The sequence below is a fragment of the Salmo salar genome, chromosome 17 (assembly GCF_965601325.2).
Source record: "Salmo salar chromosome 17, fSalSal1, whole genome shotgun sequence".
Classification (NCBI taxonomy): domain Eukaryota; kingdom Metazoa; phylum Chordata; class Actinopteri; order Salmoniformes; family Salmonidae; genus Salmo; species Salmo salar.
The window spans coordinates 29,136,138-29,158,539 of record NC_138307.1 but is presented as its reverse complement, the minus strand read 5'-3'; the positions used below and the strand labels follow the sequence as shown (position 1 = coordinate 29,158,539).

General features: G+C 50.2%; 2 protein-coding genes across 5 annotated transcripts; one reads left to right on the top strand and one right to left on the bottom strand.

Moving 5' to 3' along the window:
- Positions 1 to 294: 294 nt before the first annotated feature.
- On the top strand, positions 295 to 8,663 carry LOC106594464 (ATPase H+/K+ transporting subunit beta). Its single transcript, XM_045699577.2, has 7 exons — positions 295 to 747; positions 2,297 to 2,425; positions 5,004 to 5,117; positions 5,351 to 5,550; positions 5,695 to 5,757; positions 5,917 to 6,009; positions 7,864 to 8,663. Exons 1-7 carry the CDS (start codon positions 636 to 638, stop codon positions 8,020 to 8,022), a joined length of 870 nt encoding a protein of 289 aa, XP_045555533.1. The 5' UTR covers positions 295 to 635; the 3' UTR covers positions 8,023 to 8,663.
- On the bottom strand, positions 8,649 to 22,402 carry LOC106575884 (transcription factor Dp-1). Of its 4 annotated transcripts, none has more exons than XM_045699574.2 (12): positions 22,266 to 22,402; positions 20,816 to 20,898; positions 20,091 to 20,157; positions 19,354 to 19,457; positions 18,069 to 18,190; positions 15,601 to 15,772; positions 15,270 to 15,416; positions 11,513 to 11,581; positions 11,222 to 11,373; positions 10,759 to 10,925; positions 10,250 to 10,328; positions 8,649 to 10,042 (listed from the first exon to the last, which is right to left on the bottom strand). In XM_045699574.2, the coding sequence occupies exons 2-12, from the start codon at positions 20,825 to 20,827 to the stop codon at positions 9,904 to 9,906; spliced, it is 1,230 nt and encodes a 409-aa protein (XP_045555530.1). In that variant the 5' UTR covers positions 20,828 to 20,898; positions 22,266 to 22,402; the 3' UTR covers positions 8,649 to 9,903. The 4 variants fall into 4 exon arrangements, with proteins under 4 accessions (XP_045555530.1, XP_045555527.1, XP_045555528.1 ...); XM_045699571.2 differs by having other exon boundaries at positions 22,237 to 22,391; XM_045699572.2 differs by lacking the exon at positions 22,266 to 22,402 and adding an exon at positions 21,560 to 21,659.

Below are 22,402 nucleotides of genomic sequence, written 5' to 3'. Positions count from 1 at the left end.
CAGTTACAGAGGAGTAGAGTATCACACCAAGGTCCTGGACATATCATGTAGTTACAGAGGAGTAGAGTATCACACCAAGGTCCTGGACATATCATGTAGTTACAGAGGAGTAGAATATCACACCAAGGTCACACAGCCTTCTTGGGTCCTGTTTGAGCAGCGAACACAGGGGATGTTGGGTGAGGTGTAGCTCACAGCATGGTTGGCCCTGCCCCGTCCCTACACCCGGAGGCTGCTCTTATCACCACATATAAAAGTCTAGTCCAAGGGTACGCAGTCACATAGTGTAGGTCACACCACAGAGAGATAGAGAGAGCTTGGAGACCAGCTGTACAGTAGTATAACTAGGAAGACAACAGTAGTACAGTATTAGAATACAGGCTGAGAGAAACAGGCACTAGGGCACAGAGACAAAGCAGCACAGAAACATCCCAAAAAGCAAAGGAACCAAGGAGAGAGGGACGGAGGAAATAAAAGAAGACAAGTCCTACAGTAGGTTTCGCTCATACACCATAACTAGGTGAGGAGTGAAGCCAGGTTGCCAGACTGTGAAGAGGTATCCCTCCTCCCTGTACAGCATCTCTCCACATCTCCCACTGGTCTCTCCTGGTGTATCTGGATCCTAGCCCACCAACATGGCGACCCTGAAGGAGAAGAGGACGTGTGGCCAGCGGTGTGAGGACTTCGGTCGCTTTGTGTGGAACTCAGACACTGGGACCATGTTCGGAAGAACACCTGAGAAATGGGGTATGTACTGCAGAGTGGGAAAGGTGTGTGATTGTGTGGTATGTGTGTGTGTGTGTGTGTGCGCGTGTGTGTATGTGCGTGTGTGTATATCAGTGTGTGTAGTGTTATATCAGTGTGTGTGGTGTTATATCAGTGTGTGTGGTGTTATATCAGTGTGTGTAGTGTTATATCAGTGTGTGTGGTGTGTGTATATCAGTGTGTATAGTGTTATATCAGTGTGTGTGGTGTTATATCAGTGTGTGTGGTGTTATATCAGTGTGTGTGGTGTTATATCAGTGTGTGTAGTGTTATATCAGTGTGTGTGGTGTGTGTATACCAGTGTGTGTGGTGTTATATCAGTGTGTGTGGTGTGTGTATACCAGTGTGTGTGGTGTTATATCAGTGTGTGTGGTGTTATATCAGTGTGTGTAGTGTTATATCAGTGTGTGTAGTGTTATATCAGTGTGTGTAGTGTTATATCAGTCAAAACTGTTCGCTGCTCTGGCACCCCAATGGTGGAACAAGCTCCCTCACGACGCCAGGACAGCGGAGTCAATCACCACCTTCCGGAGACACCTGAAACCCCAGCTCTTTAAGGAATACCTGGGATAGGATAAAGTAATCCTTCTAACCCCCCCCCCCCCCTTAAAATATTTAGATGCACTATTGTAAAGTGGTTGTTCCACTGGATATCATAAGGTGAATGCACCATTTTGTAAGTCGCTCTGGATAAGAGCGTCTGCTAAATGACTTAAATGTAATGTAAATGTAATATCAGTGTGTGTAGTGTTATTTCAGTGTGTGGACATTAGATTGAAGAGAGAGCAGTTTGACTGATAAGCTGGTTGCTTTGTGAGGGAGAATTCTCCCTCTGACCTCTGGACGATCTCACATTTAGATAAACCACAGCTCTCGCCCATAGAGGGCACCTTGGCCAGTAGGCTAGTCAGTCAGTCATAAAGACACATTGGACATTCAATGGGAAATACAGGTTTAAGCTACTAACTACAACCAGACCACAGACAGGCAAAGAGGTGCAGACTCCTTACCAACCAAGACCTATCATCATCATTGTTGAATGCAGCCAGGCAAGAGAAGCTGGTTAAAGCAGGAACAGACTGACTTACTCTCTCTCTCTGTCTCTCTCTCCCCCTCCTCTCTCTCTCTCTAACTCTCTCTCTCACTCTCTGTCCCTCTCTCTCTCCCTCTGTCTCTCACCCCTCCTCTCTCTCTGTCCGTCTATCTCTCTGTCTCTCTCTGTCCCTCTCTCTCTCTCCCCCTCCTCTCTCTCTCTCCCCTCCTCTCTCTTTCTGTCCCTCTCTCTCTCTAACTCTCTCTCTCACTCTCTGTCCCTCTGTCTCTCACCCCTCCTCTCTCCCCCTCCTCTCTCTCTCTCCCCTCCTCTCTCTTTCTGTCCCTCTCTCTCTCTCTAACTCTCTCTCTCACTCTCTGTCCCTCTCTCTCTCCCTCTGTCTCTCACCCCTCCTCTCTCTCTGTCCGTCTATCTCTCTGTCTCTCTCTGTCCCTCTCTCTCTCCCCCCCTCCTCTCTCTCTCTCCTCTCTCCTGTAGTGTACATCAGTCTGTACTATGTAGCGTTCTATGTGATAATGACTGGCCTGTTCTCTCTGGCCATCTGGACTCTGATGTATACCCTGGACCCCTACACTCCAGACTACCAGGACCGCTTAACATCACCAGGTAACAACTGAGATGGAAAACTGTGTCCCAAATGGCACCCTACTATTCCCTATATAGTGCACTACTTTAGACCAGGGCCCTATTCCCTATATAGTGCACTACTTTAGACCAGGGCCCATAGATTCAGCCCATTAGTAAAAATGTCCCTTCACTATTCACTGTTTACTATTTACTGTTTACTATTTATTGCTCCTGTAAAGAAGTACATATTGTCCCTTGCGTCCTTCACCGTCCCCTCCTCTCTATCTCCTTCTCTTTCTGGCCCCCCGCTCTCTGTATCTCCTTCTCTTTCTGCCCCCCCGCTCTCTGTCTAGCCCTTCTCTCCATCTCCTTCTCTTTCTGCCCCCCCCCCCCGCTCTCTGTCTAGCCCCTCTCTCCATCTCCTTCTCTTTCTGCCCCCCCGCTCTCTGTCTAGCCCTTCTCTCCATCTCTTTCTGCCCCCCCCCCGCTCTCTGTCTAGCCCCTCTCTCCATCTCCTTCTCTTTCTGCCCCCCCGCTCTCTGTCTAGCCCTTCTCTCCATCTCTTTCTGCCCCCCCCCGCTCTGTCTAGCCCCTCTCTCCTTCTCTTTCTGCCCCCCCGCTCTCTGTCTAGCCCCTCTCTCTATCTCCTTCTCTTTCTGCCCCCCCCGCTCTCTGTCTAGCCCCTCTCTCCATCTCCTTCTCTTTCTGCCCCCCCCCGCTCTCTGTCTAGCCCCTCTCTCCTTCTCTTTCTGCCCCCCCGCTCTCTGTCTAGCCCCTCTCTCCTTCTCTTTCTGCCCCCCGCTCTCTGTCTAGCCCCTCTCTCCTTCTCTTTCTGCCCCCCTGCTCTCTGTCTAGCCCCTCTATCTCCTTCTCTTTCTGCCCTCCCTCTTTCTGCCCCCCCGCTCTCTGTCTAGCCCCTCTCTCCTTCTCTTTCTGCCCCCCTGCTCTCTGTCTAGCCCCTCTCTCCTTCTCTTTCTGCCCCCCTGCTCTCTGTCTAGCCCCTCTCACTATCTCCTTCTCTTTCTGCCCCCCCTCGCTCTCTGTCTAGCCTCTCTCTCTATCTCCTTCTCTTTCTGCCCCCCCTCTCTATCTCCTTCTCTTTCTGCCCCCCCCCGCCTAGCCCCTCTCTCCTCTTTCTGCCCCCCCTCTCTCTATCTCCTTCTCTTTCTGCCCCCCCCGCTCTCTGTCTAGCCCCTCTCTCTATCTCCTTCTCTCTTTCTGCCCCCCTGCTCTCTGTCTAGCCCCTCTCTCCTTCTCTTTCTGCCCCCCGCTCTCTGTCTAGCCCCTCTCTCTATCTCCTTCTCTTTCTGCCCCCCCTCTTTCTGCCCCCCCGCTCTCTGTCTAGCCCCTCTCTCCTTCTCTTTCTGCCCCCCTGCTCTCTGTCTAGCCCCTCTCTCCTTCTCTTTCTGCCCCCCTGCTCTCTGTCTAGCCCCTCTCTCCTTCTCTTTCTGCCCCCCCCGCTCTCAGTCTAGCCCCCTCTCTCCTTCTCTTTCTGCCCCCCCCGCTCTCTGTCTAGCCCCTCTCTCCTTCTCTTTCTGCCCCCCCCGCTCTCTGTATCTCCTTCTCTTTCTGCCCCCCCTCTCTCTCTCCTTCTCTTTCTGCCCCCCCGCTCTCTGTCTAGCCCCTCTCTCCTTCTCTTTCTGCCCCCCCCGCTCTCAGTCTAGCCCCTCTCTCCTTCTCTTTCTGCCCCCCCCGCTCTCAGTCTAGCCCCTCTCTCCTTCTCTTTCTGCCCCCCCCGCTCTCTGTCTAGCCCCTCTCTCCTTCTCTTTCTGCCCCCCCCGCTCTCTGTCTCCCCCCTCTCTCCTTCTCTTTCTGCCCCCCCCGCTCTCTGTCTCCCCCCTCTCTCCTTCTCTTTCTGCCCCCCCCGCTCTCTGTCTCCCCCCTCTCTCCTTCTCTTTCTGCCCCCCCCGCTCTCTGTCTCCCCCCTCTCTCCTTCTCTTTCTGCCCCCCCCGCTCTCTGTCTCCCCCCTCTCTCCTTCTCTTTCTGCCCCCCGCTCTCTGTCTAGCCCCTCTCTCCTTCTCTTTCTGCCCCCCCCCGCTCTCTGTCTAGCCCCTCAGGCTCTCTTTCTAGCCCCTCTCTCCTTCTCTTTCTGCCCCCCCCGCTCTCTGTCTCCCCCCTCTCTCCTTCTCTTTCTGCCCCCCACGCTCTCTGTCTCCCCCATCTCTCCTTCTCTTTCTGCCCCCCACGCTCTCTGTCTCCCCCCTCTCTCCTTCTCTTTCTGCCCCCCCGCTCTCTGTCTAGCCCCTCTCTCTCCTTCTCTTTCTGCCCCCCCGCTCTCTGTCTAGCCCCTCTCTCCTTCTCTTTCTGCCCCCCGCTCTCTGTCTAGCCCCTCTCTCTCTCCTTCTCTTTCTGCCCCCCCGCTCTCTGTCTAGCCCCTCTCCTTCTCTTTCTGCCCCCCGCTCTCTGTCTAGCCCCTCTCTCTGTCTCCCCCCTCTCTCTTTCTGCCCCCCCCCCCTCGTCTCCCCCTCTTTCTCTCCCTCTTTCTCTTCCCGCTCTCCCACAGTCACTCTTTTTCTCTCTCCCCCCCTCCCCCTATCTCTGTAGTTCATACAGTCTGTGACCATATCTGGGATGGTGTCGGCTGACCTCTGCGTTTGTGTGTGTGTGTGTGTGTAGGGGTGATGGTCTGGCCACCTACATACATTGAGGAGGATGTAGTACTCAGCTACAACATGTCTGATAAAGCCAGCCAGAGGAAGATGTCCAACTGCCTCAGCAACTTCCTCAAACGTCAGTGTCCAAGATGGCACCCTATGTAGTGGACTCCTGTTGTCCAGAACTGAGGGTGCCATCCCATTCAGACTTGATCAGTCAATTATCTCAAACTAACCTACTACAGTTGCTAGTCAATGCTTTGACCTCCCTGGATCACAAATCATTAAACCCTCCTTTTTTCCCCTCTCCCTCCCTCTCTATTTTTCTCCCTCTCTGTCCCCTCTACCTCTCTGACTCCTCTCTCTCAGCCTACAATGACACGTCTCAACAGTCTAACCGTAACTGCACCCGGGGAGAGTACTTCAAACAGGAGAAGTTTGAGGCTCCACACCATACCAAGTACTCCTGCCGCTTCACCCAGAGCATGCTGGGACGCTGCTCCGGCCTGGACGAGCCCACGTTCGGCTATAACGGCACCATGCCCTGCGTCATCATCAAGATGAACAGGGTGCGTTCACAGTCACAAACCAGCTGGAAATATTACATTATCTTATGCTATGCACATGACATTTACAACAAGTGGAGATGTTATAACACATAATACATTTATAATAAGGAAATTGCACTGATATGCATGATGTTTCTAACCCAGATCATCAACTTCCTGCCCAACAACGGGACTGGCATGGCTCCTCATTTGAACTGCACGATACTGGTGAGTATAAACTAAGATGGCTACTCAACACCAAAGCCATATTTATATAGAAATAAATCTGTGACTCTGCTCAACATGGCTGCCCAGGAAGACAGTTTCTCACAACGTTAAATCTAGTCTGCCAACAGTATTTAATGGATGGTTGGTGTGTGTGCGCAGAGCGGCCATGATAACATAGACATGATCGAGTACTTCCCCACCAACGGAACCTTCGACTTATCCTACTTCCCATACTACGGCAAGCTGGCTCAGGTAACCACGACAACACTGTCTTCTCTCTATGGAACTAATGTTGTTTTGTGAAACTCAATGCATGGTTTACTTACACCTGGGGTGTATTCATTTGTCGAAATCCATTGCAAAACGTTTTGCATTGGAATCCATTTACCATTTAATGTAGGAATCTAACGTAAGCAAAAAGAGCAAAACGGAACAAACCGGGGAAGGATATACCTGAATTTGTCCAATACAAACTCATTTTCACAGGAAAAACACTGCCCCATTTGGGGTAAACGGTTTCCTTTCGCAAAAAAATCAGACTAATGGATACACCCCTGCATGAACCCCCTGTATTGATTTACAACAATGTATATACAGTTCATTCAGAAAGTATTCAGACCCCTTGACTTTTTCCACATTTTGTTACGTTACAGCCCGTAATGACAAAGCAAAAACAGTTAAAAAATGTTGCAGCCCGGAAATATCACATTTCCATAAGTATTCAGACCCTTTACTCAGTACTTTGTTGAAGCACCTTTGGAAGCGATTACAGCCTCGAGTCTTCTTGGGTATGATGCTACAAGCTTGGCACACCTGTATTTGGCGAGTTTCTCCCATTCTACTCTGCAGATCCTCTTAAGCTGTCAGGTTGGATGGGGAGCGTCGCTGCACAGCTATTTTCAGAATTCTCCAGAGATGTTAGATCAGGTTTAAGTCTGGGCTCTGAGACTTGTCTTGAAGCCACTCCTGCGTTGTCTTGGCTGTGTTTAGGGTTGTTGTCTTGTTGGAAGGTGAACCTTCACCCCAGTCTGAGGTCCTGAGTGCTCTGGAGCAAGTTTTCATCAAGGATCTCTGTACTTCGCTCCGTTCATCTTTGCCTTGATCCTGACTAGCATGATACTACTACCACCATGCTTCACCGTAGGGATGGTGCCAGGTTTCCTCCAGACCAAAGACTTCAATCTTGTTTCTCATGGTCAGAGTCTTCGGATGCCTTTTGGCAAACATCAAGCGGGCTGTCATGTGCCTTCTACTGAGGAGTGGCTTCCATCTGGCCACTACCATAAAGGCCTGATTGGTGGAGTGCTGCAGAGATGGGAGAACCTTCCAGAAGGACAACCATCTGCACAAAGGAGCTCTGTCAGAGTGACCATTGGGTTCTTGGTCACCTCCCTGACCAAGGCCCTTCTCCCTCGATTGCTCAGTTTGACTGAGCAGCCAGCTCTAGGAAGAGTCTTGGTGGTTCCAAACTTCTTCCATTAAAGAATGATGGAGGCCACTGTGTTCTTGGACCTTCAAAAGGTAGACATATGTTGGTACCCTTTCCGAGATCTGTGCCTTGACACAATCCTGTCTCGGAGCTCGTCGGACAATTCCTTCGACCTCATGGCTTGGTTTTTGCCCTGACGTACACTGTCAACTGTGGGACCTTCTATGGACAGGTGTGTGCCTTTCCAAATCATGTTCAGTGGATTCCAATCAATTGTAGAAACATCTCAAGGATGATCGATGGAAACAGGATGCACATGAGTTAAATTTCGAGTCTCATAGCAAAGGGTCTGAATACTTATGTAAATAATGGTATTTGTTTTTTATTTTTAATACAATTTGCAGAGATTTCTAAAAATCTGTTTTCACTTTGTCATTATGGGGTATTGTGTGTAGATTGACGAGGATCTTTTTATTTAAAAAAAAATACATTTTAGAATAAAACTTTGAAAAGTCAAGGAGTCTGAATACTTTTCAAATGCACTTTATCATAGTTTGACAGAGAGCACATCTTTGCTATAATTGTTAAAAACAAGCATTGTGGCAGTTGGTCCCTCTATCCAACTCTATGTCTAAACATGATTGGTATGAACCCTCTCTTGGTCTCCCTCCACACAGCCCACCTACGTTAACCCTCTAGTGGCTGTGAAGTTCCACCTGGTCAAAGAGAGGGAGGCTAAGATCCAGTGTCGTGTGGTGGCCCACAACATCGCCTATCAAGACTCATATGAACCATACCAGGGGAAGGTGGTCTTCCTGCTCAAGGCTCTGAAATAATATATTTTACTAGACAAGCCGGCAATTCAACCATCTAGGTCCTAACCATGGTCAGAACCATAGAATTGGGTAGTGTTCCTCATCTTTGCAATTATGACATTTGTGACAGAATGGGAAGCGCAGTTGAAGGCTTTCTCCATTTTAAAGTTGTCTGTGGGAAGATATCAATTGATACCTTCATAATTTCTCTAAGTATTTCCTTAACCCATAGGAATTCCCACCCAGTTTGAGCCATCTATCCAAGTCTATGATCCCCACCAAGACAATCTGGAAACCCATGAAAAAGGAGAGCTGCACACGAGCTCATATGCAATAATTGAATAAGCAGTGGTTGGACAGACAAGCTGTCTTCATCATGGTACGACGGTAATTCAGTTACTGCATCCGAGGTCCTAGAGGCTCTCCTTGTCTTTGTCCTAGTGTCCTACTCTGCTAGCCAGCACCTCGCCTGAACACGCGTTTCTTTCACCTCCAGATTTAATCTGGAAACCCAACCATCTCTGTCCAAACAGTGGTTTCATATAGCTTCTAGGAAGGGTATTTAACGTATAGTTAACCAAGACATTACCTATGTATCATATTGAAACCAGAAATATTAAACATGTATCAAAATCCATAAAGACAAGTTCAAACACCCTCTATATTTATTCTCTATAATTTAGAAACTCATTAGATAACAGAAAGAAATAAAGGTACGGTATTGCAGTCGACATTTTGTTCAGTTTTACAAAAGTTCCTTGGGGGGGGGGGGGGGTGTCATTGTAGTGGACTCCCCTATTTTGGCTTTTGACACAATCCTGAAGTCTTGAGCTTGTTTCAAACCTATGAACGGCTCCATCCTCCCCAAAGTTCAGTTCATTGATAATACGCAGCTACTTCACTCTGAGTGTCGTTCATTAAGTAGAGCATTGAGATATTTAGAAACATTTCGGTACGTTTTGTCTCAATGGGCTGCCTGCCAGCCAGGCAGAGAACCACTTCTAATTTACAACAACGTTCTCTTGACTCCAATTCTGAGATTATGAACATGGTCACCTTGCTTTGAGAGGGGATGGGTGGCCTTGTCTCCTCTACTGTCACACACAGGGACATTTGGCCTCTACTGTCTGTAGGTATTCACAGTGACACACAGGGCCAAGTGACCATCCAAAAACACATTCTGACCAATCTTGAAAATAGCTGCCAGAAGGAAGTCACACACACACAAAATAAGAAAATATTACTACAAATATGTAAAGTACAAAACACACTCTCCCCTAGGAGCTATATAGGAAGTCATTTCACTGTCATGTCATTGACTGACACCACTACTGATCATAATGTTAAATACTGTAATACAGTCAAACAAAGCAGATATCAGGTTTCTGGAGGGAATCTTTCTGTGGCCGTATATCAGTTCACTCAAGAACAAAAAAAATTGTTTGGCATGAGAAAGCTCCCATTTCCTGTAACAGGGAGGCGGGCTGAAGAGGAGCACGTTGTGGAGATTGCAATCACAGCATCAGAAGGAGAAAAAAATAAATTAATCCCACAAAAGGCATTATAGTCAGTGTCCTTGGCAGCAAAGACTACATTTCCCAGAAGGCCATTGCGTTGGTGAGCTCTGTGCATTCTGAAGGCAGCTGAGGAAGGAGAAGCAGGGGCCTCCTCGTAGATAGCTTGGTGGGAAGGCCTGAGATGGAGCTGGAGGAAGGGAGAGAGACTTGTTCATGGGACAAGGGCTGCATGCATTCCAAATGGCACTATTCCCTATATAGTGCACTACTTCTGTGCCAATATGGCCCTGGTCAAAAGTAGTTCAGTATATTGGGAATAGGAAGCCACTTGGAACACAGCTGGTGAGTCATCAGACTGGGCTGTTAGAGTTGGTTGTGTGAGAAACTACTGATTTAAATCATCGTCGTCGTCATAGTCTTCATCATCCTCTTCCTCATCTGCCATGTAGGACACGGGGGTGTGGCCTCGCGAGCCGCTGTAGTGTGAGTCATTGGAAATGGACGCCACCGTGCCATCGGCACTACTGAATATACAGCAGGAAACAGAAGATGGAATTAGTTAAGACCTTCCTGTTACATCACTTCCTGTCCATTAAAAAAAGAGCTCAGAAAGAAAGAGACCAGAGAGTTGGATAGAGGGCACACTTGAAACAAAGCCTGATTTAGCATGGGAAGCTCCACCCTCCAGATAGGTAAATCAGCTCTGAAGTACATCTCTATAGAAGACTCACCTTGTGTGACGGCGTCCTCCTCCGTTTGTAGACGAGGCTCCTGTGATGTAGACGTTGCTTATTGGACCCGTGGCCATTTCTGAAGGGGAAAAAAATGATAATAAAAGACGCCATTTCTACAGCCTCCTTTACACACTCCCAGCCCAAGTATATCAGGCTGAATAGGGTGCCCTGTGGGAGCCAGCCATACTGACCTGTAACATAGGGCTCCAGGGCTCTGGGCACCAGGGTGCCCTGTGGGAGCCAGCCATACTGACCTGTAACATAGGGCTCCAGGGCTCTGGGCACCAGGGTGCCCTGTGAGAGCCAGCCATACTGACCTGTAACATAGGGCTCCAGGGCTCTGGGCACCAGGGTGCCCTGTGAGAGCCAGCCATACTGACCTGTAACATAGGGCTCCAGGGCTCTGGGCACCAGGGTGCCCTGTGAGAGCCAGCCATACTGACCTGTAACATAGGGCTCCAGGGCTCTGGGCACCAGGGTGCCCTGTGAGAGCCAGCCATACTGACCTGTAACATAGGGCTCCAGGGCTCTGGGCACCAGGGTGCGTGCTTCCTTCAGGTCCTCTGGTGAACATTGGCCCACCTCCAGACCACAGGCCAGCCCCATTCTCTTCAACACCTCAATGTCATCATGGATCTCAAACATGTTGTCAAAGTTGAACAGGTACTCAAACCTGTAGGGGGGGGGCGGAGGCAAGGGGGGGCGGAGACAGGAGAGGGGGGGCGGAGACAGGAGCAGAGACAGGAGAGGGGGGCGGAGACAGGAGAGGGGGGCGGAGACAGGAGCGGAGACAGGTATGATTAGATGAGGTTTGGTGTTGAATTTGAAATCACTCCAATGCTGCACACACCAGGGTGTCTCCAAGGGAGTTGGGACATGCAAGAAAAATATTTTTCACATGCATATAATACACAGGAGTGAAACAGGACTAGTGTAATTGTGTGTATTCCAGAGTCTCTGGTCTCTTACTTGTCGTTGGAGATGCTGCAGTCGATGACGGTCCTCTTGGAGGTGTTGATGATGATGAAGGGCAGGTTGATGACAGAGTTTGGGGGTGGAGCCCTGCCCGCTTGCTGCTCCGCTGCACGATTACGCTGCACCAGGCGCTTGAACGCTATTTGCTGCACCAAGACATTCACACAATGTTGAGATACCGCTCAGTCAACGTCGTTGAGATGACATTCAGGCAACGTTGAAGCCACCAGACAGCGTGAGCGTCTTTAATAGGTGTGTATGTTCCCACAGTGGACGGGTGTTTACCTGCAGAATGAGCTCCTGAAGCTGAGACTGTTTCTGTTGGATCCTCTCCAGGCGTCTCTCTCTCTCCACCTGACCATGACAGGAATACATCAGGCTACAGGTGTCTGTCTCTTCCCCCCCGATCTCTTACCTCCAGGCTCTGACCCCCCCCGATCTCTTACCTCCAGGCTCTGACCCCCCCCGATCTCTTACCTCCAGGCTCTGATCTCTTACCTCCAGGCTCTGACCCCCCCCGATCTCTTACCTCCAGGCTCTGACCCCCCCCCCGATCTCTTACCTCCAGGCTCTGATCTCTTACCTCCAGGCTCTGACCCCCCCCGATCTCTTACCTCCAGGCTCTGACCCCCCCTGATCTCTTACCTCCAGGCTCTGACCCCCCCCCCGATCTCTTACCTCCAGGCTCTGATCTCTTACCTCCAGGCTCTGACCCCCCCCCGATCTCTTACCTCCAGGCTCTGACCCCCCCCCGATCTCTTACCTCCAGGCTCTGATCTCTTACCTCCAGGCTCTGACCCCCCCCCGATCTCTTACCTCCAGGCTCTGACCCCCCCTGATCTCTTACCTCCAGGCTCTGACCCCCCCCCCGATCTCTTACCTCCAGGCTCTGATCTCTTACCTCCAGGCTCTGACCCCCCCCCCCGATCTCTTACCTCCAGGCTCTGACCCCCCCCCGATCTCTTACCTCCAGGCTCTGATCTCTTACCTCCAGGCTCTGACCCCCCCCGATCTCTTACCTCCAGGCTCTGACCCCCCCCCGATCTCTTACCTCCAGGCTCTGACCCCCCCCCGATCTCTTACCTCCAGGCTCTGACCCCCCCCCGATCTCTTACCTCCAGGCTCTGACCCCCCCCCGATCTCTTACCTCCAGGCTCTGACCCCCCCCCGATCTCTTACCTCCAGGCTCTGACCCCCCCCCGATCTCTTACCTCCAGGCTCTGACCCCCCCCCGATCTCTTACCTCCAGGCTCTGACCCCCCCCGATCTCTTACCTCCAGGCTCTGACCCCCCCCCGATCTCTTACCTCCAGGCTCTGACCCCCCCCCGATCTCTTACCTCCAGGCTCTGACCCCCCCCCGATCTCTTACCTCCAGGCTCTGACCCCCCCCCGATCTCTTACCTCCAGGCTCTGACCCCCCCCCGATCTCTTACCTCCAGCTCTGACCCCCCCCGATCTCTTACCTCCAGGCTCTGACCCCCCCCCGATCTCTTACCTCCAGGCTCTGACCCCCCCCCGATCTCTTACCTCCAGGCTCTGACCCCCCCCCGATCTCTTACCTCCAGGCTCTGACCCCCCCCTGATCTCTTACCTCCAGGCTCTGACCCCCCCCTGATCTCTTACCTCCAGGCTCTGATCTCTTACCTCCAGGCTCTGACCCCCCCCTGATCTCTTACCTCCAGGCTCTGACCCCCCCCTGATCTCTTACCTCCAGGCTCTGACCCCCCCCTGATCTGTTACCTCCAGGCTCTGACCCCCCCCGATCTCTTACCTCCAGGCTCTGACCCCCCCCGATCTCTTACCTCCAGGCTCTGACCCCCCCCCGATCTCTTACCTCCAGGCTCTGACCCCCCCCCGATCTCTTACCTCCAGGCTCTGACCCCCCCCCGATCTCTTACCTCCAGGCTCTGACCCCCCCCCGATCTCTTACCTCCAGGCTCTGACCCCCCCCCGATCTCTTACCTCCAGGCTCTGACCCCCCCCCGATCTCTTACCTCCAGGCTCTGACCCCCCCCCCGATCTCTTACCTCCAGGCTCTGATCTCTTACCTCCAGGCTCTGACCCCCCCCCGATCTCTTACCTCCAGGCTCTGACCCCCCCCCCGATCTCTTACCTCCAGGCTCTGATCTCTTACCTCCAGGCTCTGACCCCCCCCCGATCTCTTACCTCCAGGCTCTGACCCCCCCTGATCTCTTACCTCCAGGCTCTGACCCCCCCCCCCGATCTCTTACCTCCAGGCTCTGATCTCTTACCTCCAGGCTCTGACCCCCCCCCCCCCGATCTCTTACCTCCAGGCTCTGACCCCCCCCCCGATCTCTTACCTCCAGGCTCTGATCTCTTACCTCCAGGCTCTGACCCCCCCCGATCTCTTACCTCCAGGCTCTGACCCCCCCCCGATCTCTTACCTCCAGGCTCTGACCCCCCCCCGATCTCTTACCTCCAGGCTCTGACCCCCCCCCGATCTCTTACCTCCAGGCTCTGACCCCCCCCCGATCTCTTACCTCCAGGCTCTGACCCCCCCCCGATCTCTTACCTCCAGGCTCTGACCCCCCCCCGATCTCTTACCTCCAGGCTCTGACCCCCCCCCGATCTCTTACCTCCAGGCTCTGACCCCCCCCCGATCTCTTACCTCCAGGCTCTGACCCCCCCCCGATCTCTTACCTCCAGGCTCTGACCCCCCCCCGATCTCTTACCTCCAGGCTCTGACCCCCCCCCGATCTCTTACCTCCAGGCTCTGACCCCCCCCTGATCTCTTACCTCCAGGCTCTGACCCCCCCCTGATCTCTTACCTCCAGGCTCTGATCTCTTACCTCCAGGCTCTGACCCCCCCCTGATCTCTTACCTCCAGGCTCTGACCCCCCCCGATCTGTTACCTCCAGGCTCTGACCCCCCCCGATCTGTTACCTCCAGGCTCTGACCCCCCCCGATCTCTTACCTCCAGGCTCTGACCCCCCCCGATCTCTTACCTCCAGGCTCTGACCCCCCCCCGATCTCTTACCTCCAGGCTCTGACCCCCCCCCGATCTCTTACCTCCAGGCTCTGACCCCCCCCCGATCTCTTACCTCCAGGCTCTGACCCCCCCCGATCTCTTACCTCCAGGCTCTGACCCCCCCCCTGATCTCTTACCTCCAGGCTCTGATCCCCCCCTGATCTCTTACCTCCAGGCTCTGACCCCCCCCGATCTCTTACCTCCAGGCTCTGATCTCTTACCTCCAGGCTCTGACCCCCCCCGATCTCTTACCTCCAGGCTCTGATCTCTTACCTCCAGGCTCTGACCCCCCCCTGATCTCTTACCTCCAGGCTCTGACCCCCCCCTGATCTCTTACCTCCAGGCTCTGACCCCCCCCCCCCTGATCTGTTACCTCCAGGCTCTGACCCCCCCCCTGATCTCTTACCTCCAGGCTCTGACCCCCCCCCTGATCTCTTACCTCCAGGCTCTGATCTCTTACCTCCAGGCTCTGACCCCCCCCCTGATCTCTTACCTCCAGGCTCTGACCCCCCCCTGATCTCTTACCTCCAGGCTCTGACCCCCCCCTGATCTCTTACCTCCAGGCTCTGACCCCCCCTGATCTCTTACCTCCAGGCTCTGACCCCCCGGCCTGATCTCTTACCTCCAGGCTCTGATCTCTTACCTCCAGGCTCTGACCCCCCTCGATCTCTTACCTCCAGGCTCTGATCTCTTACCTCCAGGCTCTGATCTCTTACCTCCAGGCTCTGATCTCTTACCTCCAGGCTCTGACCCCCCCTGATCTCTTACCTCCAGGCTCTGATCTCTTACCTCCAGGCTCTGACCCCCCCCTGATCTCTTACCTCCAGGCTCTGATCTCTTACCTCCAGGCTCTGATCTCTTACCTCCAGGCTCTGATCTCTTACCTCCAGGCTCTGATCTCTTACCTCCAGGCTCTGATCTCTTACCTCCAGGCTCTGATCTCTTACCTCCAGGCTCTGATCTCTTACCTCCAGGCTCTGATCTCTTACCTCCAGGCTCTGATCTCTTACCTCCAGGCTCTGATCTCTTACCTCCAGGCTCTGATCTCTTACCTCCAGGCTCTGACACTCCTGGGCTGAGTTGGTGGGCAGGCCGATCCACCTGATCTCTTTCTTCTCTTTAGAGATGATGTTCATGGCCATGAGCACGTTGAGCGCGTCGTACACACGCCGTCGGATGTTCTTCTGGTCGTAGGAATGCTGAGGGGGAGAGAGAGAGAGAGGGGTGGTGTCCCAAATGGCTCCCTACTCCCTTTATAGTGCACTAATTCTGACTAGGGCTCATAGGGCTGTACAGAACCTGTGCATCTTGAACTCGGATTGGGCTATTTGTTGTACGGATGAAACCCTGGTCTGATGGTTTTTGATTGGCTGTGTGTCTCACCGAGTCGCCGGGCGAGAGGAGGGTGTCGTTGGCGCTGAACTCTGCCACGAGCTCGTCAGCCACCTCATTGTAGGTAGTTACTCCCTTCTTCTGCACCTTCTCACACACCTTCATGGAGAAATGCCTAAGCCCCTTCCCGTTCTTATCTCCCTTCTTACCAGTACCACGCTTCCTGGAACACAACCACAGCAGGAATAAGAGGAGAAGACAGTCAGAGCGGGAATAAGACAGTCAGAGCGGGAATAAGACAGTCAGAGCGGGAATAAGACAGTCAGAGCGGGAATAAGACAGTCAGAGCGGGAATAAGACAGTCAGAGCGGGAATAAGACAGTCAGAGCGGGAATAAGACAGTCAGAGCGGGAATAAGACAGTCAGAGCGGGAATAAGACAGTCAGAGCGGGAATAAGACAGTCAGAGCGGGAATAAGACAGTCAGAGCGGGAATAAGACAGTCAGAGCGGGAATAAGACAGTCAGAGCGGGAATAAGACAGTCAGAGCGGGAGTTGAGATAGTTCATTAACCTATATGCACTGGGTGTGATACATCTTGGTGATCTAGTACTCTACTATTTAACAAGGTCCAGTCACACATTTCCCAGATGGCAACGGTTCAGATGGATATTGGCATTTATTGTGACCCCAAACTGTTCCCAAATTGAACCATGTGCATTGTACTATTACAACTCAACAGCAGTAAGTTGCAAGCCAGACTGACTGAGGGTCGGGACCTGTGGTCGGGACATGTGGTCCCTAACAACCCCGGCCGGTCCCTAACAACCCCGGCCGGTCCCTAACAACCCCGGCCGGTCCCTAACAACCCCGGCCGGTCCCTAACATCTGTCCCTGACCTCTATCAGCCAGTTGAGTATGGCTGATGGAGAGACAGACTAGGAAAAGACAAGTTCCTTCATACAGTGCCTTCAGAAAGTATTCACACCTCTTGTTGTGTCACTGATCTACACACACTACCCCATCCTGTCAAAGTGGAATGATGTTTTTACAAATGCTTACAAATTCATTAAATGAAAAGCTCAAATGTCTTTAGTCAATAAGTATTCAACCCTTTTGTTATGGCAAGCCTAAATACATTTAGAAGTAAAAATGTACTTAAGTCACAAGTGAGCAATAATAGTGTTTAACATTTTTAAATGACTACCTCATCTCTGTACCTCACACATACAATTATCTGTAATGTCGAGCAGGGAATTTCAAACACATATTCAACCACAAAGACCAGGGAGGTTTTCCAATGGTTTGCAAAGAAGGGAACCTATAGGTTAAAAAACAACAGACATTGAATATCCCGTTGAGCATTGTGCAGTTCTTCCTTACACTGTGGATGGTGTATCAATACAACAATATACAGGCGTCCTTCCTAACTCGGAGAGGAAGACAACAGCCCCGAGATTTCACCACGGTGACGTTAAAACTGCGGAATGGCTGTGACAGGACAAAACTGAGGATGGATCAACAACATTGAAGTTACTCCACATCACTAACATAAATAGTGAAAAGCCTGTACAGAACAAATATTCTAAAACATGCATCCTGTTTGCAATAAGGCACTAAAGTAATAAAGAAAAAATGTGGCAAAGAAATTCACTTTTTGTCCTAAATACAAAGTGTAATGTTAGGGGCAAATCCAACGCATCACTGATTACCACTTGATATTTTCAAGCATAGTGGCGGCTGCATCATGTTATGGGTATGCTCGGCAAGGACTAGGGAGTTTAGGATAAAAATAAAACAGAATACAGCTATAAGCACTGGCAAAATCCTAGAGGAAAATCTAGTCTGCTTTCCACCAGACACGGAGACAAATTCACCTTTCAGCAGGACAATAACCTAAAACAAGGCCAAATATACACTTGAGTTGCTTACCAAGAAGACATTGAACGTTCCTGAGTGGCCTAGTAACAGTTGACTTAAATCTTTAAGATCTACGGCGAGACTTGAAAATGGCTGTCTAGCGATGAACAACCACCAACTTGACAGAGCTTGAAGAATTTTTTAAAGAACAAAACGGGCAAATATTGTACAATCCAGGTGTGCAAAGCTCTTATAGACTCATTACCCAGAAAGACTCACAGCTGTAATCTCTGCCAAAGGTGATTGTAACATGTATTGACTTGGTTGAATAATTACCTAATCAAGATATAGCGATTTTATTTTCCATCCAACAAATTGTATAAACTATTTTTCCACTTTTACAGAGTATTTTGTGTAGATCGTTGCCAAAAAGCAACAATTAAATCAAAATGTAATCCCAATTTGTAACAACAAATCTTGGAAAAAGTCCAAGGGTGTGAATACTTCAATGTTCTGACATCTCAATCTCTTAACGAGAGAGAACTTTCCCCGGAAGTCAGCCAGCCTCCTTGCTGAGAATTTTCCTAAAGCTGACCCACACGACCAGGTGACCATGACCAGCATGAGGAGTGTTTGTATACAATGGTGTATGTGTCTTACCCGGTGGACCAGGGAGAGGCATCAGGGGGCTGGCTCTGTGGTCTGTATTGAGTACTGGGTGTGTGAGGGCTGCCCATCACTAACCCCCCTGACCCACTGGGCCTCTGAGGAGTACCCATCACCTGAGACAGAGGGAGGGACAGTTACTATGCAGACATAACATTTAAAATAGCAATAAATGAAAGAAATTAAAATGTATGCGCTTCTTTCAAAGCAGTGAGGAGCGATCTATATAGCATCTATCTACACCATACTAGAAGCTATGGAGGCTAGCCAGATCAACGTATCATGGCTGGGGTCTAGATCTCTCTATAGATCTAGGGTTTCTATGTCTATGCATCTCTAGCTGAACCCTGAGCTCTGGGGCTTGCCTCATTAATAGGATGATCATGTTGATGAGTTCTTATTATAATCCTGCTGACTGAAGGGTTTGTGATCAGCTTATGCACACAGGTCACACACAGGTACACAGGTCACACACACACAGGTCACAGGTCACACACACACACACACAGGTCACACACACACACACAGACACAGGTCACACACACACACAGGTCACACACACACACACACACGGTCACACACACACACAGACCACAGACCACACACACAGGTCACACACACACACAGGTCACACACACACACAGGTCACACACACACACAGGTCACGACCACACACACAGGTCACAGACCACACACACAGGTCACAGACCACACACACAGGTCACAGACCACACACACAGGTCACAGACCACACACACAGGTCACAGACCACACACACACAGGTCACAGACCACACACACACAGGTCACACACAGACACACAGGTCACACACAGACACACAGGTCACACACAGACACACAGGTCACACACAGACACAGGCCACACACACACACAGGCCACACACACACACAGGTCTCACACACACACAGGTCTCACACACACAGGTCTCACACACACAGGTCTCACACACACAGACACAGACCTCACACACACAGACCTCACACACACAGACCCACACCCGACCCACACACACAGACCGCCCCCCGCCTGCCACACACACAGGCCACACACACAGGTCACACACACAGGCACGCAGGTCACACACACAGGTCACCCTGCCTTGTTCAAAGTTAGTATGAAGGCTTTATCGCCACGGAGACATGGGAAGCCCAGTGCTTCCCAGTAGTAGCAGAGGAGGACGACAGGGGCCCTCAGACAGGAGGAGAGGACAGGGGATCTTAGAAATGAGGCTGTTACTAGTGGTAGTGTTGTGTCTCACCATGTGTGGGGCGATGTTGACGTTGGAGGGCCCCAGGGTTTTGGGAAGCAGTTGTTTCCCCACAGAGAGGGACTGTGGGTGGACTGTCACCAGGGACAGGACACCTGGAGGGACAGGAACAACACTGTTATAACACCAGGGGTGCGTCCCAAATGGCACCCCATTCCCTATATAGTGCATTACTTGAGATTGGGTTGTTACGGTACCAGTATCATCACACCAGATTATCCATTGGGGAAAAAAAGAAAAAATGATTTAGACTGAACTCCATAGTCGTGTATATATATATATAAAAAATTGCTTTATGTAAAATTGTGGGTGCTATAGTTTACTAAATAAATAAAGGCTCCCAGGCGACAACATAATGCTGTTGGTTTCTAACATAAGGACAGTTTTCCTCAAGAAATTAAAACTGCTTCATGTTTTGTTTCCTTGCCACAGAAGTATCGCGACACTGGTATCTTGACAACCCTAATTGAGAACCACCCCAAGCTCCCTGGAATCCCTTACAACTTGATTGGTCAGAGAGAAGGTCTCAATAGGGGCAACACTGCCCTCCTCTGTTAGAGAGTCACAGCCTACCATCAACTCCCATCCTGCAGGAGTAGCGGCTGATTATCATCATGCTTCTAGCATTTCTCTAGTACTGCCACCCTCCTCCATGCCAGTGTTCACCAGTGTGCAGTCCACCTATATTAAAATAACTAGGGGAAACCCTGAGTGCTGTGGCTACCTACCTTTGCTGGGACTGAGGTTCTGGTTGTAGAAAACCTTCATCTCTCCGTTGGCACCGATCACAGCCGCCTAAAGACCACAATGTTCTGTTAAGGCCACACCACCACACTGTCGCCATGGAAACACCAGGAGCTTCAAACTTCTCTAGATTGTCTCCTCACTAGTTGGCTTTATACTAGTCTGGAGTAAGGTGGTGCTGCTGGACTGAGGTCAATGGATTACTAAATGTGTTTACTGTGAGTCTGTTGCTCCATTTCCATGGCAACCTTTGAGTGAACAATTGAGCATCAACCTGTGTACACTTTAGAGTTTGAGTACCTCCGCGACCATCTTGAACTGTGTAGGTGGGTGGACACTAGTCCAGTGTTTCCCAAATCGTGGAGCATAAACCACTAGTTACTATGAATGGAAGGAGATGGTCAAGTAATGTTTGAAGTTGTTTGTCGGATGATAATCACACAACAGCAAGCAACTAAATCAGGAAGTATCAACCACCACTTGGTATGGTGAGACCCACCACTGCTAAATCAGGAAGTAGATAAGGTCTTCAAAGCAACTTAGCCTGTACCACTCAAACCACAAAGGGAAGTTAATCAATCTAGTTGTGTTCTTCCCTGAAGCAATGATCTAAAACTGGATCTGGATGGTAAAAAAAAAGTTCCACTATAGAAATAGTACTCATTCTAATTGTATGGGTTGCACACTATAACTCTAGCCCAGAACTCACATCCATTGCCATGATATCAGCTCCTATGGGTGGGAGATGAAGTCTTCTAGAAGGTTTCTTTGGGATGTTCAGCAATTGCTTCCCTACAGCAAAATATGGGAGGGGGGAGCCTTTAGTTCAGTGTTATAAAACTGTAGGATTGTAGAAGAAATGCAGAATGGACATTTAATGCAGATGGGCTAAACATTCTGTTTAACTTGTTTTACAAAGGTTGGAATAGGCTGACTATATCCTCTGAGGGATTCAAACCACAACACTCCACTAGGCCGCATGGAAACAACTTGGTTTCAACATACATCAGTCGGTCTCCACACTCAGTTATTGCCAACTATGGGCCATTGAGAACAGAACATAGGCCTAACCGCGTAAATACAACAATTAACGACAGAAGGTTCCCATAGCCGGACAGGGGAAGCACAACAGCAGCTATCTGGATCCAGAAGCCGACTACGCATTACTCAACATGCAATCATACATGTTTTGCAGCTTGGGCTAGAGATATTTAGCAAGAAAGTTAGGTGAACCACCATAGTGTATGTTTAAAACACGAGTATTAACAACCATCAACTAGTTACCACTACCGTTCTCACTCGTTATTCTTGATCCGCAACTCCCAGATGAGGTCGAAATTAACCTCCAAACAGGAAACTAGCTAAAACTAACGTTAGCGAAACAAACATAAACTAGCAAGTTATGAAAAACGTTTCAGACTCCGAGATCAAAGGTTTTCAATTAACTAGTTACCTGCATCTTTACAAAGACAGACAGTAATTGAACGAATGACTTGTAGCAATTTCAGTCAAGATGGTTGCTTGGCAAGCTTGACAGATGGCTAGCATGTTGTTTGTCCTAAAGTTAGCACGCAGCATGCTAGTTTGTTCTCCCTATCGACACAAGCTATTTATTAGCTAACGTTAGCTCATCGCAACGACAGGAGTTTTTTGAATTAATAGCCAGTCAGCTAACGTTAGGGTAATAGTTTGCTAAAACCGCTTTTCGGTTAGACATTCATTAGTAACTAACGTAACGATAATGTGGACAATAGTATTTTATTTACGGTAGAGTGCACTCACTAGCGAACGTTAACTACCTGCTAGCTAGAAGCCGAGTCAGCCATTTTTGTAGCCAGCTAGCTAAAAATTAAGCGAATATATTTAACGTGTCGTACTGCTGGCAGGATACGTTCGCTACCGTACCCATGGGTAGGAATGTGATTGAATGACATGCCTCAATTCAAACTTATTTTGCTTAGCTAAACGACTTCGAATGGCCTCTGCATTTGTTCGATTGCGTTAGGTGCAATAGTTGTACATTTGATGGACAGTGACGTTAGCTAACGTAAGCTAGTTAACTACTTCTACTCCACTGAAACTGAAACCCAGCGAAATAAACGTAATTGCTCAGCGTACAAATGTAACTACCTCTTCTACTTCATCAATAAATCAATTACGTTGAAAGAATGAAAGCCACTTTTCTGATTTATCTCCGAGTCAGCTGTTAGCATTTGTCCCCAAACTCCGACAGATCTCCGGCTGCTGAGCTTCCAGAGTTGTGCGACAAACTAAGCACTCCAAACTGAGCTTGGCG

Coding starts and splice junctions, on each gene's coding strand:
- LOC106594464 (XM_045699577.2), top strand. CDS start 636: ATGGCGACCCTGAAGGAGAAGAGGACGTGTGGCCAGCGGTGTGAGGAC. Junction 2,426..5,003: donor GGACCGCTTAACATCACCAG/GTAACAACTGAG, acceptor GTGTGTGTGTAG/GGGTGATGGTCTGGCCACCT. Junction 5,758..5,916: donor ATTTGAACTGCACGATACTG/GTGAGTATAAAC, acceptor GTGTGTGCGCAG/AGCGGCCATGATAACATAGA.
- LOC106575884 (XM_045699574.2), bottom strand. Junction 11,374..11,512: donor TTCAGGAGCTCATTCTGCAG/GTAAACACCCGT, acceptor GTCTTGGTGCAG/CAAATAGCGTTCAAGCGCCT. Junction 10,926..11,221: donor TGCAGCATCTCCAACGACAA/GTAAGAGACCAG, acceptor CCCCCCCTACAG/GTTTGAGTACCTGTTCAACT.